This window comes from Dicentrarchus labrax, unplaced genomic scaffold (genome assembly GCF_905237075.1).
Source record: "Dicentrarchus labrax unplaced genomic scaffold, dlabrax2021, whole genome shotgun sequence".
NCBI lineage: Eukaryota > Metazoa > Chordata > Actinopteri > Moronidae > Dicentrarchus > Dicentrarchus labrax.
In genome coordinates this window covers 16,618,276-16,645,297 of record NW_026136708.1, presented here as the reverse complement: position 1 = coordinate 16,645,297, position 27,022 = coordinate 16,618,276, and the positions used below count along the sequence as shown (strand labels likewise).

The 27,022-nt window shown below is 40.9% G+C and overlaps 1 protein-coding gene across 2 annotated transcripts; it reads left to right on the top strand.

The window, feature by feature from the left end:
- Window positions 1–1,401: 1,401 nt before the first annotated feature.
- LOC127367856 (beta/gamma crystallin domain-containing protein 1) lies at window positions 1,402–26,562 on the top strand. Of its 2 annotated transcripts, XM_051408041.1 has the most exons (23): window positions 3,592–3,794; window positions 3,949–4,020; window positions 4,305–5,716; window positions 6,209–9,746; window positions 10,027–10,200; window positions 11,074–11,112; window positions 11,911–12,029; window positions 12,546–12,705; window positions 12,935–13,074; window positions 14,631–14,757; window positions 15,797–15,832; window positions 16,450–16,610; window positions 16,814–16,937; window positions 17,921–18,066; window positions 19,420–19,546; window positions 20,455–20,484; window positions 20,608–20,720; window positions 21,211–21,343; window positions 22,326–22,465; window positions 23,941–24,064; window positions 24,501–24,659; window positions 24,951–25,113; window positions 25,956–26,562. In XM_051408041.1, exons 2-23 carry the CDS (start codon window positions 3,973–3,975, stop codon window positions 26,042–26,044), a joined length of 7,302 nt encoding a protein of 2,433 aa, XP_051264001.1. In that variant the 5' UTR covers window positions 3,592–3,794; window positions 3,949–3,972; the 3' UTR covers window positions 26,045–26,562. The 2 variants fall into 2 exon arrangements, with proteins under 2 accessions (XP_051264002.1, XP_051264001.1); XM_051408042.1 differs by lacking the exons at window positions 3,592–3,794; window positions 3,949–4,020 and adding an exon at window positions 1,402–1,663.
- Window positions 26,563–27,022: the final 460 nt, after the last annotated feature.

The following is a 27,022-nucleotide window of genomic DNA, read 5'->3' as shown; positions in this document are numbered from 1 at the left end:
TAGTGGCATGGTGTAAAAATAAATAATTGCACAGGACAAAAATATATACAGCAGTTTAGTTTAGAGGAAATATAGGCTATATACAACTCAAATACATACTTGTTATACTAAAGTGTTTCTAAACTGGGAACCTATAATGGACAAGTCCTTACATTACGCAGTAACAATCCTATTTGAAAGGTTTATAGAAGAAAAATCTCCAGATATTTCTAAAACATAGGATTCATCTTACAAATTGCCCTTCTCTGGCACAATAAAACCTAAAATGTATTCTTCGTCTAACTTCAGAGGATTGTCACTCTGGCCTCAGCTGCCTGCCAGTTCAAATCTCTCACGAGCGAGGAAAATCTGGGTGGGTACAGAGAATGAGTAACTCTTTTTCTCTTCCTCAACAACAACAAAGCATCTGTTTACACACGCCTCCAGTGAAGCTGCTCAGTGTAACAAAAGGAGTGTGCTCAGCAGCTGCCAGGTAAGCATGTCTGTAACTGCATGAATATGACACAGGGCATTGCTGGAAACAGTCCAAGGCACATAATGTTAAACCAAGACTATAACTCACTGCATATTATAATTGGAGTCAGTAGAAGCTGCTCGGTAAGGCAGAATGGGTGACTCACAGCCCATGCATTTACATTGTCAGAGTATTAAGCTCTAGAGCTAATCTTAACAATGCAAGTCAATTAGTAGATTCAGCAGGGCTGCAGAGAAAGAGTGGCGTATTTTATTTTCCATCAGCTTATTACCTCTAAACCAGTAAAACTAGACATCCACTCCTTTAAGTGACACCATTTGCATATGTTGCCTCCAAACATTGGCAGAGTTGAGTGCACCAACTGTTTTATTGCAGATGTTTAACATCTAAATACCCATAACCACAAACAGTTTGTTGCCTCCGCCACCCCCTCGTGTTTTGCCATGAGAAAATAAAGTCAATGTGTAAATTTTTTATGAAGTGGAGAATGAGACGGGTTTCAGCTTCTGCATGAATAAGTCATGGGGAAAGACAGAGAAAGAGCCTGACAGAGTATTTGCTTGTGTTTGTGGATGTGATGATGCATGTCAGTGGCAGGGGCAGAGGGAGAATAAGTTAGTATATTAGCTGTTAGATAATGCACAAGATTCATTATTATACACAGTAGGTATATTGTAGATGCAAAACCAGCAGTGACAACCTATGCAGGGTCTTTAATCAGGACAGTAAAAGGGAGACCATGGACCCTGTCAGCCAGCCACAGCCTGTACCTGCTGTCTCTCAGTTAGTGACCCTGACACAGTTGCACAACAAACCGCCATAGCTGGCTGCTGTGTCACGGTGCTCAAAGCCTCGGGGTGTGTTACCTGGCCCGGGCAGATTCCGTATTCTTCTCAGCACTCATTGGCATGGGGAAAAAAAACACTTCTACAGAAACATTCACAATGACATCAGTCTGGCGTTAGCTAGCCCGGATATTTTCTCATTTTAGAGCGCACTAAATATTAATAAGGGCAGTGCGGGTGCAGGCTCCCCTGTTCTCTGTGTGGAGGGACAGGTTGGCTCTCACAGGCGGTGGCGGCACTGAAAGGTTTCATTGTCATATGAAGGCTTTTTGCAGCGGGCTGCGTTTTTTCACTGCTGTATTCTCGAGGCAGCCGAGGAGGCAGCAGGATCTCTGTAATCATGGTAAGATCTCGCTCTCTGTCTCTGGTGACATGCTTGTCAAGAAATGAACTGGGACTCGTGGGCTTTTTGGTCGATAGACTATTTGAGGACTGAACCGGCTGGATAACAATGTGAAGCTTCAGAACCCACTGTTTGCTTTGGTTTTATTGAGCTGTAGTTTGTGCAGGAACCTGTTATCCTTCATCAGGATTGTGTGGGCTGTCAGAGGTCTTTATGTAAATGTCATCCCTGTTAAGGGTTTTTATTTCATATGTAAACACTTCAGGCTACACTTCCATACGTCAAGAATGAATAGGCTCTATGATAATAAGTCTCTAATAGCACAGTCTTACCACGACCGTTAAATGTCTAATATAATAATCTGCCCAACAAGAACAAGTGAATTTAATCAACAGTAATTAACAGCGCCACTCCCACGCCCTACAGGCAGTGTGCCACACTTAGAAGAGAAAAAAAAAGTTGAACAAAAAGTTGAAAAGAAACTTTTGTCACGTTACGACTTTGATTTTCAGTTCCTTGATTAGATTTAAAAGTCGAAACAGTGACTTTTTACCTAGACCAAAGTAGTTAAAGGGTTAAATTCCCCGACTAAGCAGCATGGAAAGACTGACTTGAGCTGCCCGCCAAGTGAAATAAGGGCACGCAGATTTGGAAAACCAAAAAGTGAACTGAACAGGCTCTGAAACCCACACAGCCAGTGCGTCATTTCCCCTGGAAAAGTTTGTTTGGACACGGCCTCTTTGCTTCCTTCATGTGCTAACATAAATGTAGGAATTTTGAGTTCAGCACACATCATCGATGTGGGGGAATTGCAAATAATAATAATAATAATAAACTTTATTTACATAGCACCTTTCAAAATCGAGTTTTCAAAGTGCTTATATAGGGTAAAAAAAAAAAAGAACTATAGCACCATCAGTAACAATATATAAAATAAACAATAAGCATTGTAAATATAAACATTTGATAAATATTAAATAGCCTACAATTAGTCTATTTTAGTCAACTTTGGAGGAAAATTTCTGTCATGCTGCTTTTGTTTATTTAAAATATGACTTCCACATTCCTGGACATTATTAGCCACTGTGGTCTCTGTTGTAATGATAAAAAAAAAACTACAAGATCAAATGTGGACTTGCTTAGCTTAAGGTTTAGCAAGTAGTATGTGAGACACTTGCTAGACCTTACAGCCAGGTGATACTTTGATACTTGAGGTGGCAAGTTGCTTCATAAAAATGAAAGGAGTCAACAGGAACATAACTCTCACTCATCCAGTTTAAAGATCAATCACATTTAATTTATGACAAACGGGCTAAAAGTGTTGACATGATTTTAATGTGACTGACTGGGAGTACACCCGAGCCCGTCCACACACTCTGCTGCTGCCGGTCGGCATCCCACTAGGAAGGAGGCCCACCTACTGCTCAATAAATCCAGACTTTTTGCTCCCCGTTGGTATCAGGACAGCAGAAACTCTACACATCTTTTGTCACAAACTGAAAACACATCTGTTCAGACTGCATTTTAAAAAAAATCTTTAAATGTTTAAATGTTCTTCAGTTCGGCTTATTTGATTAAGTTGATGTACTTGCATGATTCCTGCAAGTTTAGGTTGTATATGGCTGAATGCACTTATTGTCAGTCACATTGGATAAAAAGTCAGCTAAACAAATGTAATGTGCAGGCTTAAGTCTAAAGTTTTAAAATGTTTGTTTTTTAAAATATTCACAATCATTGCCGATGGCAACCAGTAATACAATTCAACCCAAGTTTAGTCTGCCATTAGTCAGACTAACACTGCAGTCAGGTGGTTGAACACTTGTTGACTAACTTGACTGGCTTCTGAGTGACACTCAGGAAAGAAGTTTACGAGGAGCACTTGAATGCATCATGTTACCACAGAGCTGCGTGCGCTGCGCTGGAGGGGCAGAACTTCTTCATCAGAGCCCATATCTCAGATATCAGTCTACCGCGCTCGTGTAGTTGTGGATGCTTTACTGGATGCAAGGAGGACTAAACGCAACATGTTCATCAGTTAGACATGCATCTTATTCCAGATCCTCTGCTGCACAAACTGACAGCGGCGTATGTTTTTCAGTGGGAGGAAAAGTTTTCTTCTGTCTAATCAAGGGTGAGTTTGATCTTGAAATTACTGCCGAAAGTTGAGGATGGACTTTATCACTTTGCTACGGCAGAGAATCTTTTTATGACTTTTTATGGCTTTTTCTTTTCTTTCTATTGTTTATCCTGGTGGAATGATTTTGTTTTTGTTTTATGCTCTTTAGGAGTTTTTGTTCTAAACCAAAATCATGTTCACAACCTACATAAAGAATCTGAATGATATGGTATTTTCTACGGTAAGCTTACAGGTTATAAGCACTCCTGCATGACCTTGCTATGCTGAGAGATGCATGGCCATACTAAACCATATCCATGAACAAGCAACCCCTACTTATATTTACTTTAGGTCCCAAGCCTGCACTCCCTTCGTTTGTTCATTGTCATGATATTTGCATTACCACATGTAACTCTCAGTTCCCTCTAAGGTTTGCACATATCCATTTGAAATATGCATGTTTATTCATTGCCACTGCATGTGTAAGCAAGCATTTAAGTGAGTTATTTCTCTGCTTTGCTTTAGTCTGAAAGCCCCGAGGAGCAGCCGAGCACTGGGGTCTTGGGCCGTATTGGGAGCTGGTTCTCTCCGTGGAGAGGAAAGGGTCCGAAGAGTCCTGCTGAAAATGCCTCTCCAACTAGTGATCAGGCTCTTAAGTCAGAGGGAGTAGAGGAGAGTGAGGACTTTGTGAAACCCCCGGCAAGGGAACAACAGTGGGAGGAGGAGAAGGAACAGAGCTCCAATCCCAATCCACTGGGTCTCTCCAAACACATTTTCCCCTGTGTGGAGCAGGACGCCACGCAGTCTGCCCACAGAGACGGCTCCGTTGTGAGCAGCACTGAGACACCAGAAGGAGGTCCAAGAGAGGAGGAGTTTGTGGGGAGCAGGAAGAAGAGAATAGGGCAGGGCAAGGAGAGGGAGGAGAGCAGCAACGGTACTTCAGCGAGCGGGAATCCTGAGAGGAATGCCAGTCATCTGACACATCTCTCTTCCTCTTCTGAGCAGGGAGTGGCATGGGAGTCTGACCAGGCCCACACTGAGCCTCAGGGCCATAGACAAGCACAGACCAAGACAGGCAGGAGGCTCCATGTGTACCTGGAGGAGACCAGTGTGATTCAATGTGGCCAAGACGCTCGTGATGGACAGGAAGTTGTCCGCACTGAAATCACAAAAAACATACAGGTCCTCCCCAAGGCAAAGTCATCACCAACTTTTAATTCACCAAAGAGCTCAAGTTCAACAAGTGCAGAGAACAAAAGGACAAATGTGAGGGCCGCTGTTGGGACGCAGAGTTATTACAGTACACTAGTGGGAGTGTCACTGAAATCACAATTCGAGCCTGAACCTGATAAAGAACAAACAGACAGCATGGGGCGTAAAAACGCAGCAAAAAGGAGAGTAAGGAAGAACTCTCAAGGAGATGGAGGGAACAGCCCCCTTGAAAAAATGCCTCCCAAAGCTGGACCTGTCCCAGAGGGATTCCCTACATCAGATAACTCAGTGACCAGCCCTAAGGGCAAAAGTCCAAAGTCTCACATGGGAGAGTCATCTATAAACTCCTCCTCCAAGAACAATGCAACCTCTCAGCCCTCACCTGGAGGAGTGGAGAGTAAGAATTCTTGCCCCGATACAGTCAAGCAGTTGGACAAGTTCCAGGACTCAAACTCAGTCACTGCAGCCACTCTGGCATGTGTGGTTGATGGGGCTGCAGACATGGAGGATGATGACAGTCTTTACAAAGTGGAAAGGAAGACAGAAACGCCAGAGTCCAAACGCAGGAGTCTTAAGGTTTCTCGAAGTGAGGTGAAGCTTTTCACAAAAAATGTGCCTTTGAATCCTAAGGAAAGTCCAGCTGGAGACAACCAGGATATTAAATCAACCTTAAAGAGTACCAAAGATGAAGCTAAGGACAAGCCCAAAACAGAGATTGATGCAAGGTAAGTCACTTCACTTAAATGTGATTGGTTAAAAATAGACAGAGAACAGTTTGTGGATTGTGAATGAATGAAACAGTGACTCGTCACATTATCATAGACAATAATGTATTCCACTTAAAATACCTGATTTGTTAGGAATAAATGTTTCATTTTACAACTAGTGACCCTCCAACATTACCAAACATTTTAAGCTACCTGTCAAGCTTTTGTCTAACTTGACATTACTGTCTAAACAGAGAATGTGTGTTAGCTGCTATGGGTGGAATATCACAGGTGTATCCACAATACAACAATGGCGTGAGTCATAACACAAAGTCCAGTACGTCAAGAATAGCATTGTAAAGTACACATGAGATTAAAATATAGGTCAGGTGAAATATAACTGAAGATTAAGAATTTGTCTGTGGCAGTTGAGCAAGTTTAATACATGGGAAATCAGCTAAATATAAAATATATGTTTGAATTCAAACTTTTGTCTCTTATCATACACAGACTTCCCAGCCTGAAGAAAATAGACGAGGAGCATAAACCAGTCGTTGGCCGGATCTCAGATAAAATCAGCCTCTTCGAGCGCTCTGCAACGGGAATAAACAAGCAGGCCTTCCAAACCCCGAGGAGTGCCGATGTCTCTCCAGTCAGGATAGCCACAGAGAGGCTGAAAGCAAGCTTTGTGTTGTCAGAACAAAGGTCAAGATCAGCTGAACGTTATGACACAGCCAGGTCCAACTCTACGTCTCCCGCCAGGGAGAGGCCGCTGACGATCAAGGAGCGAGCGAGGAACTTCACAAAGGCATGCAAAACAGACGCACTGCCTCAAAAGCCTGCCATGACTGGAATGTCTCAAGAATCCACGCTGTCTGAGGCAGTTGCTGCAACAAAGTCACCAAGACTGGACAATCAGGATAAACTGGATACTAATGAGCCAACACAAACAAACATAGTGTCAGAGATAACATTAAAACCAGATCAACGGGATACCACTTCTGTAGAGGGAAAGATTTCCATTCCTAAAGAACAACCACCAGATTCCAAAGCAAAGAATGTAGTGGTCCCAAAAACAGCAGATAAGGGTACGAAAGCTAACAGCGTTGAAACAAATGTTCAAGCTAAAGGGCCAGGTGATTCTGCAGAACTGTCCAATAACATCAGCCTAGAGTCCAAAGGCCCTAGCAGAACAGGGTCCCGCTCTAAAAGAAGAAGAAGTAAGGAACCAACGAATCCCATTAGCCCAAATAGTGAAAACAACCCACAGTGCTCTACAAGTCAGCCACAGGTCACTGCCATAAAACAAGAAAAGGTGGATGGTACAGAGGAGACTGCCTCTGCCTCCCAACAACTCACAGAGGAAGTCTCATTACCATCTGAGAAAGCCGAGGGAAACCCATCAGATAAACAGTCTTTGTCTGATACCAAACAGGAACCATTTATAAAGGAACCAAAGGTGTTAGACAAAGAGGAGAAACTGTTAGATTCTTCATTTAAAAAGGAGAATATTGGTAAACCAGTCAACAAACAGGAACCTGAACCATCTGTCAACAAAGACGAACCCGATACTGCTGCTTGTAGCAGTGGAACAAAGATGCCTATTGACAAGGATCCCGTTATTTTATCCCAAAAGGAGGAAAAGGCAGGGGGACATAGCCTCTCATTTACACAGAAGAGGGAAAGGGCCTCCAAGGACAGAAGAGAAATGACAGACTCCTCCCCCTCACCTGTGGTTGTGCAGCCTGTTGAGAAGACTCCTTTGCAGGAGCAGGAGCCACCTGTTAAACATCCCAAATTAGATAAAGAATTGTCAATGAAATCTGAACCAAAAAGTAAAGGGAAAATAATATTACCCAATAAAAAAGACACGAGTCAAACACAGCAACCCCAACACAAGCATACAGAACTAATAAATCAGGCTGAGAGTAAAGATGTGGAGAAATTAGAAAAGGTGAAGAGTGAAAAAACTAATCAGATTGAGAAGAAAGGCAAAGAGAAACCACAGCAGCTCCAGACTTCAGATAAAAATACCACAAAAGCCAAGGTTTCAGACAGGGGGCAAGGTATCTCAGGGACAGAGGGGGGTGTAGCTAGGGATGATGAAAGAAAAAATGCTGAAAGAAAAGATAAGACAGAGCCGGTGAAAGATGAAAGAAAACAAGAAACCAACCAGCCAGAATCACCCCCTGAGTCTTTAGAAAAGACATCATCGGACCTCCCTGCCCAAACACAACAAGTCAGTGAGACGACTACATATCCACAAAAAGCTGCCACCCTGACTAATGAGGCTGTGAGTGGAAAACAGAGTGACAAAGAGCCTCCGAAAAGAGACACAGCAAACACTGTGCCTACTGAGTTGCAAACAAAGTCTACAGAAAGCCCTGGAACAGAAACCGGGTCAGTGGTGATTGTGGCAGAACTACAGCCTGTTTCTGTATCTGTGGAAAAAACGGAGAAAACACAAGATGACTCATGTACACGTGGAGCTAATGATGCTGAGTTCTCCAGTGCAAAGCCTATTACCAAAGCAACTACAGCAGCAAAGGAAGTGACTGTAAAAGCAGCTAATGACACTCCAACCCTGATAACTGCACAGTCTGACAGTGCGGCAGAGAAAAAATCATCTGTCAAAGAACCTACTCCAATTTCTGTCTCTAAATCTGTGAGCAGCGATGTAGCTGGGCAGGATGATGGGACAAAAAATACGACTGTCAAATCAATGCCCTCTGAAGTCAAAATCTCAGGAGAGATCATGAAACTCACTCCTAGTCTCCCACAGTGTGAGGCATCAAAAAATACAGCGAGCACTAATGATATCACTTCACTCAAGGGTGCTGAAAAAATAGCACAGCAACCAGCTAATAGCACCGCTTCTAGGTCCACGGTTAATGTGGTAGAGAAGACAGCTGAGAAAACATTCCAGCCCCCAATGAATGAACTTTCACCTGTTGCTAATGGTGATATCTCTCCACTTCCACTCCACACTGTCAAAAACGAACTTGTCAAAAACAAGCCTAGTCAAACTCCAAAGGCAACCACTTCCCTCGATGCTAATAAGCTGATCCCAGACTCAATGCAGCGTTCATCCATGAAGAAGCTCCATTTGCCACGGGGACTAAGCAAAGATGATTCTGCAACACGGCAAGATGCCCCCTCGAGCTGGTTGGATGTGGACTTTCCCAAACGGAAACTTAAAGTCCCAGTGTGCAAACTGAGCTCCTCTGGGAGTGAGAGCAACCTTCTGGACACTTCCGGTGAGCTAGATGATGATGATTTCATTGAGAAAATCAAGAATCTTTGCGCCCCGTTCTCCCTCCCACCACGTAAACACAACATACTCCGGCCACCTCAGCCGCCATTTGCGATGCCTGCCATCAAGGAGGACCGCTTTGAGAAGACATTTGACCCTGAGGAGTTTAAGTTTGGCTTGAGGAAGAAGAATAAGTTCACCGTAGACTCAACTCCGAGCGTCTTAGCCAAGCTCCAGAACACAGAGGCAAAATCTGGCCTAAAGCCTGCCAGGGCTAGTTTGGCAGACAGGAGCATGCTGCTCAGTAGCCTGGACACTCACTCTCGCCTCAGGGACAAGACTTTGGCGGGGGCCAAAGATGAAGAGGATGTCAAGGAAGAGAAAGATGACCAGATCAAGGTGAAGTCTCGCTTGGAAGGGAGCTGTGTCCTCAGCAGCCTCTCGTCCTCCATCCTCAGAGGAAAGAGAAATGGAGTTCAAACGCAGGCCGAAGGCACCAACTCTGGGGATGTGTCACCTAGTGAAGCCCCCCAGCTAAGCCCTCCACCTACAACCCAGCCGCCCCCACCAAGCCCGACTGCCACAGCTCCACTCCAAGACACACAGGGCAAGCAGAGCCCTGCCCAGAGCAACAGAGAGGAAGTCCAGGCTGCGGAGGCTGTGGTCAGTGACTCAGGTCCTCCACTTCCCTCCTTTAACGACATCAAGCTGCCTGACTATTTAGAGAAGTACCTCCCTCGAGAACCAGCGAAACCAGTGCAGAGCATACAAGGGCAGGAGCAAGTCAAAACTGAGGTTAGTTTTTCTGTGTGTTACTTTAACCAACTAAAATGATCTGAATGTTGAAGAAATTGTCCTCATACCTCAAAGACAAAATACCTCAAAGTTATTGACTAATTACATCAACAATCAGTTTTGTAATTGTCTAAGGAAAGGAAATTCTCTCAGAAAGATGTGCTCTTTCTTCCCATTTCCCTAAATAACAACAAGCGCCGTTGTAATGCATTTTCTATAAGTAGAGAGGCACAAGAAGCAACTTTTTAACTTACCTCTTGGCTTTCGGTTTATGCATCAGATTATTGGAAAAATGACAACTCCAGCTCATGGAGCTGAAGCAGACCAGAAACCAGGTCCGGTGCTTCCTGATGCTGTGCCTCCATGCTTCCCTGGGATTCCTCCAACCACACACCCTACACTCCCCGAGCTTAAGAAGCCTCTGGTTAAGCCACAGGGGATACTTAGTAATACTGTAAGTGTGCAGCGTACATACTATTCATCAAATCAAACAAATTAAAGCGGTACATCTTGTTGAAGTACATGTGTATGAGATGCTTGCTGCAATGGCAGGTGAGCTAGAAACTATTTATAGCCCACATTCCCCTTAGAGCTGCTTTGCATACGGTTTGTATTGAACAATTCACCACAGTTTTTGTCTTTTTATTATTTACATTCTGGTTTCAGGTATCATTGTTAGTAGGGAAGCTTCTTAATTCACAATGGATTTCTTGTCTCACTAGTCCCGTTGATTTCATTTTGTTTGGGAAGTTTGGGACTGCAGCTAGTGACTATTTTGGTGATGCTTTATTACACATTCTTAATTTCTTAATAATTTCCTAGGAGGTTTCCTGGAAAGAACTATTGAACTTAGTACTAATTATAGGGAAACAAGGAATTTCCTTCAAAGGATATGAACCTGAGTAAATGGACTTTTGGCATTTCTTCTTGAAGAAGTACTTAACTCATGAAGCAATGCTCAAAATTGTTACTGAATTAAAGTTACAAGCTTTCTAGTTGCTGTAATTTACTTTTTTTCAGTTTTCTTTCGCTGCCATTTGAAGCCAAACTTGCAAGTTGCCTATTTTGCAATGCTGTGTTAAGAAAGAGAAGAGAAACCTTTTGTGTGCCAGCTATGCCTGCCAGTATGTGCGCTTGAATGCAAATTCAAAACAGTGTAGTCTCCATGGACCCACCGTGTCCCTGGAAGTAAACTAAAAGGTCAGGGCATTCAACAGGCACAGAGCTGCTGCACCAACAAATGCAGATTAGCTGCTCGGGCATTTTATAGATGTTTGCCGTGACGCAGTCTTTCTTGCAATGATAATTCTGTGTTTTTGGATTCCAGATAAGAACTGCCAAGGGATTTCACAAGCGCCCTGGAAAGGTACAGTAGGCACAGCTGTGCCAACATACTGTAGAATAGAAACAAGATGGGGAGAGGAATCTGTACAGACAGCTCTCTGTTCTGTGAAAACATCTGCATTTCATATGGTGTTCTTGGGGGTAAACAAAGCATTTAAAAAAAAACTGTCTAGTGCAAATGCTCAGCTGGATGTGATTACAATCATGGTATTCAATGCTGCCAACGGACTGCAAAACTTGTTGTTCTTCATTTTTTGTATAACTTCAATAGTAGTTGTTGGAAGAGAGAGAGATATTCTTCTGGCACATTTTCAGTTTCTTGCCTACATGTCATATTAATTCAGTCTGCCTCCAGTTATCTGTGCTGGGGATCCACTGTGATGACATTAACACACAACAAAAAAAAACATGGCCTGAAAATACTTGAAAAAAACATGAAAATAGTAGATTTGATGAAGGCCTTTATAATAAAACTGAGACCTTGTTATGGACTAAAGAGTTTCCAGAGAAGCCTGTTTTTATGGTTCATTATTCATAAGCTTCAATATTTTGGACTAAAAAACATGTCTCTAATATTAAAGTGATGCATTACATTAGTAGAAATCCCTTGAGATTCAAGTAATTGTGTTCCTGCACATGCTTTGTGCATGTATATAAAAATAAATAATACTGCTACTTTACTGTAAACATAAAAGAAACGAAGGAAAGTGCAATGCTATTAGGTTCCTGAATCAAGGTTTAATGTTATGGAATAAGCATGTAATGCATTTTCCCATTGGTTATTTCTATTCATGACACTGCCCTTTATGTCTCTACACAGATGGTGTTGTTTGAGAAAGCTCAGTTCAGTGGCCAGGTGTATGAGATTTACAGGGATGTGACAGATGCTACCTCTCTGCAGTTCTCACCTCTCATATCGGTGAAGGTTGTTAGAGGATGGTAAGTAGCAATACTGAACTGGACTTTCAGGCGATGGAAAGAAACTGAATTGTAGTTCTAATTAGTGTCAAGTGTGTTTCGGATCAATGCCAGTGTTGCCTGCTGAGGCTTGTGAACATGTCACAGGTTTAACTAAATGAAATATCAGCATACTAGAGTTATATACCAACTCTCTCAGACTTTTTCCTTTAAGGGGCCCTGTGGTGTTTTCTTGGAAACAAACAAAGTTTCTGTTTACATTCAGTGTTATGTCCTTGTTATTATGTAGGAATTGTTCAGTATTTTGGGAAGTACGCTTGCTTTCTTTCTTGAAAAGAGATGGATCAATACCAGTCTCAGATGGAACTACTATCGATCTTCTCATGTAACTTTTGGCAAGAAAGCCTAAATGTATTCTCAAAGTGTTGCATTGAAGACACACTGTTCGTACCACATACATTTATTCTGGTCCTTCCTCTTTTTTCCTCCAACATATAATTATCTGTTTCTAACACTTTTGTTTTTCTTCCACCACAGCTGGTTGCTCTATGAGAAGCCTGACTTTCAGGGACGCTCCATTGCCTTGGAGGAGGGGGGCATTGAATTGACGAATGTGTGGGCAGAGCCGGAGCTGGAGACTGAACCACATAGCAACCAACCACCAATGCAGATCGGCTCTATTCGACTTGCTGTCTGGGTGAGTGAACTGGATATATACTTCCTCATTTGGCCTTCAATCTCTACATCATCGTCACCTCATGGTCGTCTGAAACTTAGGTAATATGTGATATTGCTTTATTGATATTCAGTCCAGACTGATACAGACTTAGTTCAGATCTTGCTTGGTAACATTGTTAACGTATGATTTAAGGACTAGTGTGGGGACACTGCTGGTAACTGCTGTGTCTATTTCCCCCTCTCTGTAGGATTACAGCATCCCTCATATTGATCTGTTTACTGAACCAGAGGGCCTCGGCAGAGTAACACCTTACCAGGATGACACAATAGAGACGGGCTCATTTGGCATCCCACTGAGCACTGCTTCCATTCAAGTGCACTCTGGGGTGTAAGTATGGCTGTTTGAGTTAAATCCAATCATTCAGATCTTTGTGACTGACCTCTGGTAAAGCATGTGTGACAGTATTGAACAGGTTGACAAAATAAAATCATTAGCGAGACAAATCGTCTACTTATTGTGATTGATCAGAATGGTAGAAAGGTAGTTAAATGGAGATTAGATTGTATTTGAAATACAATATGTAGAATGAAGACATATCGCTTTGTAGCAGCAAAGCATAAAGTTCAGATAATGAGACAATCCCGGTTTTCCGCATTGATTTTTTTATTGCTAATGACTGGAAGATGCATCAGAAGAGTAGACTTGTTGCCTGCTGTGCTCAACGTGGAGCTGTCTTTTTAATGGCTTGTTCTCAGTGTTTGGCTTTCACAAATGAGAGATAATAATCATTAGCACGTTCCTCTGAGTTTATCTTTGTCTTTGGTTTGACTCTCACTCGTTCGCCCGTTGAGGAATGTCTGTCCTGCTGTTGCATGTTAGAAAAGAGAGAAAGTGGGTGTGGGGACACTTGGAAAGCAGGGCGGAAAGGTGGAGACTAGATGGAGAGTGAGAAGCAGACAAAGGTGTGGAGAGAATTTGGCAAAGTGGAGAATGTTTTTTCCACGTGAGAGGTGGAGGTATTCAGGACATTTTGTGCCCTGCCTCTTAGGAAGCTAATGAAAGGGAACCTTTTTCCCACAGCTATTTCTGTAGGTTTACCTTGGCACCTTTTGTCGAAACCTAACATTTATATACAAGTATCAAGACAAAAATAATTGCTGTCAGATGCCAGCTCATCTTTGCTCAGTTACAAATAATTCTACTCCAACAGCTCCTCCTGTTTGCTCTGCGACGTGTGGAACAACTGTTCAGCAGATGTAGTTTTGCGTTGAACACATTTACTGTAACATGCACGTAGCTCAATTGAGTTCACTGACCAGACTGACTCATCAGCTCCTGTTTTTATATATCTTTAAACACCTTACGGCTGGCATAAATTCTTAGTATCACTTCCTTAGTGCTGACTGAATGAGATTATGGCTTTATTTTTTCTGCCAGAGCCTCACATGTGATGATTGGTGTAAGGAATTGTGTTGTGCCACATAATGGCTCAAAATGCCAGAGGTAAGGGCACAGTTCCAACAAAGGCTGCCCACACTGAAAATGAATTCCAAAGGAAAATGCTTTGAACTTGAAGCATGCCATTCCCAAGATATTTCATTCTAAAACAAATAGCTTTTGTTCTTAACTTTGGTTGTATGACTCATGCCTGAGGTAGATAATACTAAACACTGCCCTGACCTGACAATACGTAATGTACTGAGCAAATTCACTAATAAAACCTGTATAACTGCTGATTTGTATGTGGAAAAACAAATATCAGTAAGTTTATTCTTTCTAATGGCAATGATGCCCAACCACTGTTTTATAAAAGCAACAAGCCATGCAAGGTCATGACTCAGTTATTTTAAAACAGCCTGGAGGCATAGTTAGCCATAATGTGGTGGGACCTTTTGGCTTAATGCTTTATTAGCATGCAATGACGGTGTTTCTCCTCCCTCCAGGTGGCTGGTGTTCAGTGACCCGGGCTTCCAGGGCATGCTAGCTGTGCTGGAGACAGGAGTGTACCCTTTCCCTGAGACCTGGGGCTTTCCGTCACCGTTTGTTGGATCTCTTAGACCACTTAAAATGGTGTGTATTTTTGTGCGTCATCTCTACACTGCAGAAGTTCATTTGCTATTTATCATGGTCCCCAGAGGATGATCCCTTATTACTTTAGTGAACCCATAACTTCTAGCGCCATTTTTGTTTTTTTGTGACGTATCTTGGCAGCTGTTGGACAAATTGCTATAATTTGTACAGATATTCAAGGTCCCTAGACAATAAAGTCTCACTTTGATCATCAACTCACTTTTCATGTAGTGTCAATATACTATAATAATTCACATATGAAAATATAATATAAATAATCCAGTGCCTCTTAAATCATTTCCTTCCGCACTGTGTGATTCATACTCCAATGAGTCATAGTTAACCTCACAGAGCTGCCAGTTTTTTATCCTTTTTGCCTTTTGCACTATTTATATTTAATTTCAACTTTAGTAGTTTAGTAGTTTTAGGTATTTTTTTAGGTTTAGTCAAGTTTAATTTTCTGCTCATATTTTGCACTTCATGTCCTACTTTAATTATATTAGTAATATTTTTATTTGTGATATTCTTTGTTCTCTGTTTTTGCACTACTTTGCCCTATTGCTGCTGTGTCAACCTGAATTTCTCCTAAGGAGGATGAATAAAGGAATATCTTATCTTATCTTATCCAACTCTTCATTTTCAATATTCTATCAGTAACTTTCTCTCTGCTCAGTCACGTGTAAGGTTAATATCATTATTAACCTTCATGAACATGCATTTGCTAGTAACATGTCCGTTTTAATAAGTAATTAACTATTGTTACTTTGAAATGACATTTTCCTTTATATTCTCTTTTCTGTACAAACGGCCAATGTGAGAATTAGCTGTAATTATTTCTGCCCACTGGGACAGAAGTTCAGGTCAGCTTTTCCTGTGTACTCATTTTCTCTGCTCCCTGTCAATGTTTAGTAGAATTGTCACCATTTCCAGGAAAATGTAACTATCTGAGTAATTGCTGACTGTCTCACTTTTTACAATGTAAATTTTTATTAGAGAAAAACATTTATGATATATTTTATGATGACGATCTCTGTTACAGGGTGGTTTCAAAGTGGAGAATCCCAATGAAGTCAAGGTAGGATTGACACACCATTTTACTATTTTATTTTACTCCACTTGTACATTGTATGTGCTTAATGATAATATAAGCAAGGACATTTTAAATCTGAAAGTAACCAAATGATGAACTGTGAGTATTTCATAAAAGGAAAAAGGCCTACTGGCATCGGGCATTCTTTGGCCCATTTTTCTGTTTAGTGTTGTGTTTATGTTCTTTCAAGCCAAAAATAGATGTGATGTCAAGGACTTTCCAATGTAACCACTGTGTGTTTTGGCAGCAGGCATTGTCAGACCTCAGGATGAAAGATAAAGAGTTGTTTTTAGACTCAACTTCTTGTACTGCCATTCAACAATCATACAAGATGATAATAACAAATTCATGATATTGTGCTCTCAAATGTTTACCCGACAATATGTGTATCCATATGTATGTGTTTTTCACTTAAATTGTGGCTACACTGAACTACAGTAACATATTTATCACAACATAAAACATTACTCAAACTTACTGTATTTGATTCCATTTGGAAAGAAAATTTAAGGTAGTACCAAGTAAATGATGAGCCGATAATGTAATGTAATGTAATGTAATGTAATGTAATTAATGTAAGCCCTTTCTTTCTCCTATCACAGGCTGTGGTGTATGAGAAGCCTGGCTTTGAGGGCTCCAGCTTGGAAATCGACAGTGATGTTTTCTGCTTTTGTGAAAGTGAAACAGGTCTTTCTGCAGATGGACCAAACCTTGACTCAAAGAAACTCAAGTCTGTGGGTTCTTTAAAGATCCTCGGAGGACTGTGAGCCTTTATTCTTCTATTGTACTATCTATAATTTTTTTGAGCTTGCACAAGATTAGGTGACAGTAGGTCGTAATCTTGGCTTGGAGCAAGGTTTCTTCAGGGCTAAATTTTCTGCCAGATGGTCATTTTGAGGTTATGTAATACAGTCACAATTTATGAATACAACTCTAACCAGCCACATCGCACTTCCTTTCTTCCAGCTGGGTGGGCCACAGCGAGCCTGGGTTTGAGGGGCAGCAGCACATCCTGGAGGAAGGAGAGTACCTGGATGCAAGCGACTGGGGAGGCACGGAGCAGCTCCTGTCACTGCAACCAATACTGGCTGTGAGTTCCATACTGGGCTATTATTATTGATTATAAATATTTTTGTGTGACCAGAGCTGTCATACATCAGTATGTGTACATCAGTGCGTGACAAAAAGTAATTGTGGTATAACGTTTCAATTGTGGTTTGACCACCATATGAAGGTGGTTTGTGAAGGTCAGAATTTATCTTCAAAATGGAAAGGATTCTCTGTCCCCCTCCCCCAAAAAGTTTATTCTTGTCAGAATGGAAAATCCATATAAAAGCATTCAGACCGAGGGAGACCAAAACTTTCCACATAAACTCACAGATATTGACAGTGTATATGGTAAGCGAGCAGGGAGACCCAGCCTAAGAGCTTTTATTGGAGAATTGATTCATGAAAAACAGTGTCGAACAAAAGATAGATAAAATGTGCAAAGACAACAATATTTTGTTTTTATGAAGCTATGGTAAGGGAATACACTATATCATTAGCACTGGGCACCGCTGACCTTTTGATGGCCTATTATTTCATGAACCAATCAATATCAGCTTAGTTCTTTGGGTAAACTAGTCAAACCCTAGAGCAGCTGTACATACATACATAGGATGGCACACAATTAGAAAAATGTGTATCAGAAAGTTAATTAATCCGATTCATGTGAGTAAACAAGGAACAAGTTCTGTCACATTTGCAAGGCTATCAAGATCCAGGTTATTGGATTTTACCTTGATTTTTTTCATTTGCACATTAGAAACTGTTGGTGAAAGGAAACACGCAGTCCATGCTCTTAATATTATTTTGTATGTTCAATTTGACTTGTTTAATTATTCATTTAATGGTTGATAAAAAGTTAATTGGTTCAGTAGTGGGATACTGGACGTTCTTTCAGCATTACAAAACAGGCTGAGAACCACTGCCAAAGAGTGTCATTGATTTTTTTCTCTAAATGTTCATTTGTGATGTAGCTTGGTGTGTTGTTCATCAGATTCTCACCAGACAGTTTTATTCCTGCCACAGGATTTCTTGTGTCCACACCTCAAAATGTTCAGCGACAGAGACTTTGGCGATCTGGGAGTCAACATTGACCTCACGGTGCCTATTATTAACATGGATGTCACAGGCTATGGCATGAAGACGCAGTCAATTGATGTCATCGGTGGCGTGTAAGTGACAAGTATTATACTTATCCCTGTGACCTTCACTGCTGTGTGAGCAGTAATGGGAAGTAAAACGTTGGGTTGTTCACAGGATTATTATTTGCCTTGCTAAAGTAAAAAGGATCAAATCTGTATTTGTTTATTGGAATTCCTCAGCTGTCTTTCCACTGCAAGACTTCTAATGAAATATGCTTCCTACCTATCCAGCTACTACTTTCAGTACAGTGCATGCTTTAACATGCATTTCTACTCTTCAACCTGATAATTACTTAAGGGTTATAGTTGCACTGAAGTCTTGTGCGGTTTTCTGCCATTCTTTGCATCTTAGGTGCATAGCGGTAAAGCTACCGCACCCATGCTGACAGGTCGAGACAGATTACCTAGTTCACTAATGTTTAGTCCACCACACCCTACTTCCTGTCAACAAAAAAAATCATAGAGCATGCTGCCTCACACCCTTTTGCAGTGGGAATAAATGCGAAATTAATGTTAGGAGGAGCCTGAACACTGTTAACAAGGAATGTCATTTATATTTGGACGGCGTTTTCTTGCTAAGTGTTTTGTCTCACCATCTGTATAACTACATACTTTATGTAATAGTAGAAGATCAGAGTAGTGTCTGTCTTCCCTGGCTGTTTCTATTACTGTTCCTTTATGTTGTGATCAGCTGAAGAAAATGCAGAAGTAAACAAAACCAGAAGCAAATCAGAAAAATTTGAATTATTATTCAAATCAGAATAATAAAATGCAGAATACACCGCCCAAGGGAGAGTCAGAATGATGAATAATGTGGACTGGAACATTTCGTCCTTCTTCACGAGGCGGGACTCTCACAACATTGAGGGGTTATTCTTGCCGCGCTGCTAGCCTGTTATTAGATTGCACGGCCTCACCCATGTCGTGCTGCCGTCCCTCTGAGCCTCTGATTGGCTCAGCGTGTTGTTTTAGCGATTGCTGAGAGAGACTTGTTTATTGTCTAGCATGTCAGGACACACACAGCCCCCCCCCAAATGCAAACACAGCCCCTGTCTGTCTCAGGAGCAGAAACCCCCGAGCCGTCCACAACAACACACAGCTACCCAAGATATGCCACATTTGCCAAGAGAGTACATACAGTACATAACTACTGAGATACTATCATGGGGGAGGCTATTATCAGCTTGGACTCTGACCAAGAATTGTTGACATATACGATAAATGAACATCACTTTGACTGTGTCACACTGTGAATTCTTGTGGTTTTCTTTGTCAGCAAGTGTGTGTGAATCAAAGGCTGTGTTAAATGAAAAGGGAAAAAACTGAATTCTGAAATGTCAGTGCAAAATTAAAGGGCGATTATCCTTCTGTTCCCTCTCTCAGCTGGGTTGTGTTTGAAGAGCCGGGCTTTTGTGGCGAGCCCTACATCCTGGAGAAAGGCCTGTATGGAAGCCCGGAGGACTGGGGGGCGCTACAGCCCAGAATCGCCTCAGCAATGCCTATTGTGCTGGTAAGAGCAGTGATTTAGACAAAGTTATGAAATCTTGGCCCAGATTGTCCTATAACTGTGATAATTCATGAACAGTCACTGCAGCAGCCAGCTTAATCACTTGAGCTGAACAATTAGTTTCACCTAATCACATTACTCGTAATTTTAGAATTCTATGATTAATAATTGTGCAATTTTGCAATATTGAAGTGCTTGCTGTATTCTCACTTCCCCTGGTAGTCCCGGTTTGGCTAACCAAGTGAGTTAATTGCATGTGACCAGTCACAACACTCATGCATGTAACTAGGTCATAATTCAAGATGGATAACATGAATTTTTGGAGGACAGACAAACCTTTATACAGTAGATTATCTTTGGGAGCATGAGGCACTGGCAAAGCAAGAGGGAACCGATCTGTGCCGGTCAGAGAGGAAAATACTTGTCATAAGACTGAATGTGAAAAACAAAGGTGAGTCATCATGAAGCTACTTTCATTTCAAACCAGATGACCGCAAACAGACAGATTTCATGCAAAGTCTACTGCAGTATTTTAGCTGCATCCTGAAGTCTTTGACAAGCCAGTGCCTCTGAAACTGAGAGAGGCCAAATGCCGTACGATTATGTATTTTCTTAAAACCAAAACCAATAATACAGTTCATAATTTCAACTCCAATTATAAAGCAAAGAAATAATGATAACTACTGTTATTGTCTTCCCCACCTATGCACATTAACCACCCCTGTGTTTACATATAACATAAATATGCTAATAAATCAATTTCTAATTACTTTTTTACATTACATTAGATTAGGTTTGCCTTTATTGTGTCCCTTAAGAGAAATTTGTCTTGGGGATATTGTGGTCCAAGACAAATTTGTTGTGGTGCAGTGCATATAAATGAGTCTCATTAAGCTGTTGTTTCCTTTCAGGATGATTTTGAGAACACAGCCAAGTTTAAGGTAGGTAGATTGAAAAGGATAATCGAACACTTTGAATCTTGCTGAGATGGTCTTATCTAATGTTGTGTGTTAGGGGCTCAGAGTGGATGACTCAGTCTTATTGTCTTGCTGTGTGTGCCTCAGGTGCAGCTTTTTTCTGAACCAGGTTTTCAAGGCTCTGTCCTTGCTCTGGAGGACAGTGTGGCCTCCCTGCAGGAAGGCTTCTCTGTGGCCTCCTGCAAGGTTCTGGCTGGCAGGTGAGTAATACTACACAGTATGGATAAAGTATGGTTGTGGTTATTGTGAATCATGGGTATATGAAACGCTCCATCTTGCAAAAGCAGATTTTAAGAATAGGCCCTTTTTGGATTTCCCAGAGGTCATCTGATACAATTGTTGCTGCATTTTGCTCATGTGTCAAAAGTATCTCTGGGACTCAAGATGTGCTACAGGCAGGCACTGCTCCACCTACTCCAAAATCTCCCATGTGATCTACTGTATGTCTTAAATTTTTTATGATGCAGTATCCATGTTAATTACTTTGTCCTGATCATCCTCAAGAATAAATAATCTAGCATAGTACGGTTATCGCAACTGTGTGCTAGCATGTAATTGCATGTACATTATATAATTGGAAACCTACAGTATTCGAATAGTTTTAAAGGGTGATCATCAATCCAGAACATGAGTTCAATTGTATGCTCTTGTGTATGTGTTAATGTGTATTTATACAAATTATTTTTTCAGCTGGTTGGCATTTGAGGGCCAGGACTTCGCTGGCAGGATGTATGTGTTAGAAGTGGGGAGCTACTCAGACCTGAGAGCAATGGGCTGTTTTCACGCGAGTTCCTCCATCCTGTCGCTGCAAACTGTTGGCTTTGTAAGTTTTTTGGTTTTTTTTCAAGTCTTTTTAACTCTGGGGTTGGTCCACCTAAACTAAAACAACACTTTTTGGTAATTAAAGCCGTTAATTTGAAAATGGAATTTGTTGGACTGCCAGACTGTTTTAAGGTTGGGAAACACAGTAACAGTATTATTATCAATTAATTATTATTATTTGGTCAGGGATTTGGGTATATTTTGCTAATAGCAGCTATGTGTTCACAAGCTTCTATCCTCAAGCAGAGATGAAGAGTGGGCTCATTTTCAGCCCTAACCAACAGTGACTGAAAAGACATCACTGGGGGGCATTTATTACATTAGCTGTGTGAAATCTACACAGCTAATGTGAAAGTTGTCAAGTTGTCGTTTTGACGAACTCACAAGAAATTATCACCAGACACTGCAGTTCCCTTCAAATCTACAGAGTGTTTTAGTGTCTGTCAGCTTGTTTTGGTTCACTGTCATCGGTCTCATTAATACTGTTTCCAGCCGCAGTAGGACGCGCTTTTTTTTTTCAGCAAAAAAAACTACTCTAGTTAAAATCTACCTTGGCAACACTGGAACATTTAGTATCTACAGAAAAAAGATGAATAAAGTTATATATTCAACTTACATTTTAAAGGTTACCCGAAACAGAGAGAGTCATGATGACCAACAAACAGAGGAAAAAGAGCAAACCTACATCATGTGGAATATACCTATTCTAAATATTCTCACAGTCCAGTTTATCCGTCATTGTTCTCTATGCAGAAATTACCGTTCGATAATAAATGAGTCACAACTGCTGAGATACAACATGACGATTTAGAAAACAACCCATTTGTTACAGTTAACAGAGGGCAAAATGCCAGGCAGCACAAAGGTGTGAATGTGGTCTGTTTCCAGGGTAACCTCAAAGTAATCTTAATTTCAACGTGCAGCTCTACGCCCACTCCCTCCCTCAATGTACTTTCTCCCTCTCTTTCTCTCCCGCTCGACAGGAGTTCTCACTGCCATCCATCACTCTCTTTGAGCGGTGTGGTCTGCGGGGGAAGAGGGTGATTCTGACAGATGGATCAGTCAACCTTCAGCTGGCTGGAGGCTGTGGCAGAGTCCAGTCTGTGCTAGTGGAAGGAGGCATGTGAGTACATTACAACTGCTGTGTGTCTATAGGGACATAAAGCAGCTGCCCATCCGTCACCATGTTCTCCGCTTGGTGTGAGTTGACAGGTTTATGCATAACACAGAGTGTGTGTTTCGACTGGGGAGTGAACCCACTCTGCTGTCAAAGGCTTTTTTTCTGCCAGGAGCACGTAAAACAGAATAATATCCTTTTTTTTTTTTTTTTTTTACATGCACGTCTTTCAGTGGCCACTTCTAGATCCCTATTGTTGTTTAATCTTTTCAATTAAATTCAAAAGTTAAACTTAACTGCCAAGTCAAATATTCTGCTAAGCTTTCTGGCATCCAGTGCCCTTTGCTTGTGGCAAACCACACCCAGACACTACTGTAACAGTAACCCACAGAGTTAGTGTTAAAGGAGATAAATCTCACACATACAAAGCAAGGTACTTAAACCTGAAAGGTGAAGGATTTAGAGATAATAACAGATGCAAAATCAAAGGTGTGTGTGTGTGTGTAAATAAGTGTCTTGGTGTTCTTTTGAATTGGCAGGCATTATCTTATTTTTGTTGAAGTGTGTGGTAGCAGTTTTGACCTGCATGCTCTCAGATGACGTATCATACATTCACAACAATTGGATGCCGAGTGCAGGGTCAGCACATCTTATACGGCAGTGTGACAGTACTGACAGATGGAGTGATGATGGAAACCTGCTGCTGATGTGCTAGATTCAGACTGTAGGTGTGAGCCCCTGCTGAGGAAATAAAGGGCTCCCAGTGAGCCAGAGCTGTCTCTGGAGTGGCACATTCCTACTGCAGGAGAGATAGGCAATCAGCCAAAGAACAGAGCCGTTGAGACCTGAGTTGAAGGCAACATTTAGTGTCATAGCAAAAATTGGATGGTTGTGAAGCTCCCCACATTATATTTGGCACAGTGCTGCTTTGAAGAGAGGACTCAAAAATAGTTATAGATTACAGATACAGCTCATTCTAATGTAGCAAAACACCATTCCTATAGTCAGGTGATTATGAATATTTTGGTATATTATATTCTATTTGCGCCAATTGGTCTTCCTAAATGTTAAACACTGGAACTTTAACCAGGATGTTTACTTAGGTTGTTGATGTCTACTTGCCAAAATGCAGCATAATGTTACAGAAACCAACAACCACGGAAGGAAGAAAAGCAATGAAAGAAAGAAAGAAAGAAAGAAAGAAATATATGAAAGCATTTTTCTTGTCTAACTCTCAATTACACATCCATCAGACAGAAATAATACATGACCACAACAAACAAACCGAAAAGTTCTGTTGTGCACAACCCGGATTCTCTGTATAGGAAACACTCTTGTAAACAGTATTTATCTTAGGACTGACAGTGATTAACTCAGGCCAGTTAAAGTACCAAAAGAGAAAAGCTGAGGAGGAAGTTGTGCTGGTTTCACTGTAGCTGTTGAACACAGGAACTCTGTTTTTGTCTTTCTTTTGGTAACAGCTGGGTATTATATAAGGAAATCAACTATCGGGGAGCTCAGATTCTGCTGAAACCTGGTGAAGTGCCTGACTGGCGAGAGTTCAGCAGCTGGCTGAAAATTGGATCCCTCCGCCCTCTTATACAGGTAAATCCTGACGCTCCAGAGTGAGCACAAAGCTTTAAGTTTTATGCATTAGAGAATCTGTAAACCACAATGGTGGAAGTATTAGTACAATTCTAAATGTTTTGTACGCTTACCTACATTGATCTAGGGTCAGTTCTAACAGTAGCTGTGCCAAGTTAACTGAAAACAACCAAAGAAGAAAAGACAAATGATATTAATTTCAGATTAAAAAAAAAGTACCTGTGATTATTGGTATGACTGACAGCTACACATTGGAAGCCTCACCAACCTACTTATTTCAGCTAATTTTGTCATTGTTATGGTTAACATCTTAGTGGCAGGTCATGTAATTATTGAGGCATAATCAAAATGTAATTGTATGGTGGAGAATTGGGATATATTTAAGCATTGATGTGCACTGATCCAATGTGTTGTTTGTTGTGTGTTTTCTGAGTAGAAGCAAGTGCACTTCCGTTTAAGGAACAGACAGACAGGGCTCATGATGTCAGTCACCGGCGATTTGGATGATGTCAAACTGATGCGTATCCAAGAAACAGAGGAGACCGATGGATTCGAGCAGATCTGGTCCTACCAGAATGGGCATCTCCACTGCAAGGTACAACAGTGCTGCAGTCCAGATCATTTTAATCTTGTCTTATTAAAGTCAAGACTAGGTCCAGCAAAGGACAAGACTAAGATCCTAAAACTGGATTTTAGTACCTCAGATCTTGGTACTATGGCATAACCACAGTCAATCTTCTACTGCTGAGGGTGAAACAAGAGGATATTCAACATTATTTTTTAAGCACAAACTCCCCATATCATACTAAAAATTGGTCCATTGATCCGTCATAAAATCCATACCCGTGTGAAATATAATAATCAACTCCTCTCCCTGTGTTTCCAGCTGCTGGAGGAGTGCTGCCTGGGCCCCAGTGGCAGTGTTACGATGGCAGGAAGCCGTGTGGGTCTCACCCCAGAGCCAAACAACCAGGTCCACCGCTGGAGCATCACCCCTGAAGGCTTTATTCGCTACACCCCCACCTCTGATCTCGTCCTAGAAGTCAAAGGTGAGCATCCCCATGTGGCATGACATGTCTTAACTCTTTAAAGAAAATAAATTCTCTTCAGTGTGACACACAGAAGCCCGTGGATAATTAGAACTACTAGCAGCAGCAGCATTAGATGAGTTTGCCCTGAAGATCCAAATATCAGATGTTTTAATGATAACAGTGCTTTCATGGCTGTATAATACTTCAGTGTCAGTTAAACTTCCATACACTGTTCAGGTTTTATAGTTAAATCCACCACCTGCAAACACTAGGACAAATCCCAAACTTATTTTAAATATTCTTAATGTTCCCAGGTTAATGCAGTTTATTTCTCTGTGTCATTACACTACTGTTACTGATTATGTAACTTCTGTACATTAGGTACTTTGGTTCAAATCAAGCCAGAGTTAGGATTGTAAGAATAGTAACTGTGAGCCTAACTTTCTGTGGACTGGAGTTTCACTGGGTATTTGTCCGTGGAGATTTGTTTGCATCACTGTCAGTTAGTGACACCTGGTGGACAAAATAATGTTAGTGAACAGACCATCATTCACTGCATTAAAATACACAGACACAAATACACAGTTACTTACCTTGATTGTGTTTGAATGAAATATATGAAATAAACATATATTCTGACATTGAACAATTAACAGGATACAATTTTAAATGTCTCACTATCCATCCAGAAATAAGTGTTACTTACCTTTAATAATATTAAAGTTGTATAATATTATGGATCAGGAACTCATTCCAGCTGCAGTAAATAAAACCCACTTAATAAAATATCACTTGATAATATCACTCCCAGAATAATAATATTAAAAAAAATAATTAATGACAACATATCTCTGTTTCAGGAGGCCATCACTACGACAAAACCCAAGTGATTCTAAACACACTTGAACCACACAAACTACAACAAAGGTGGAATGTGGAGATTATATGAAAACATACAAGCTGCTGGACTGGATCCTTAATATTATTACAGCTCTACTAGAGGCTGCAAAACAAGTGTTCAAGGACAAGGTACGTCGTTGCAGATGATCAACCTTTGCTGCAGGACAACTATACAAATTTCCAGTGAGATGGTCAACATGGAGAGCTATGGATAAATCCGTAAGAATGTATTGTTACCCACTAACCCGTACAGATAGTGGAGCCTGAACTTTTCCTACTTCGTACTTTACACTTCCAGTAATATATCCCAAGGTGTTTTTGTCGTTGTCGTTTTTTTTCATTGAATAAATCATTTGCCTGATGTTAATTAACTTAAACAGTGTTAACACATATCTTTTTATGCACTGTCATGTTATATATACCCTTACTTTCCAGCTGCATGCAACATGAGGAAACAAAAGTGTTTTTTTTTTTTTTTTCTTTGTTTAATCAAAACTAGACAGCACACAACTCTTGTCTTTTCAAAATAAAAGTATTTTTGTCAATAAATTTCTTGAATACATTGTACAGTATCTTGAGTTACACTTGGTTTTCAACAATGTTCATTAAACTGCAAAATGTTCCAGATGTAAAGTAATTATTTATTTTGCCCAAATGTTTAATGGTTAATGCAATGTGGCAGTGGGAAAGATTCCAATAAGTACAATGTGCTCATGGTTGTTGTCAAACAACTCAACATGTAGAGAGTGCAAAGAGATGTTAAGAAGAAGCAGATAGTTGCCTTTCTTATCGTGCTGCTTCTGTTTCACGTGGTACCGGAGGCTAAACACATCTATTGATAAACATTTCCAGCTGACAATGTTCTTAACATTTTATATATATATATATATATTTATATAACTTTTATTATACAAGCTACCAGAAAGCTGCCTGGTTGTAATTAGCAGCTGGACGCTGACCTGAATGGTATTTATTGGACTGCAGTTAATAATTATAGTAACTTCACCGTGACATGAATGCAGAATAA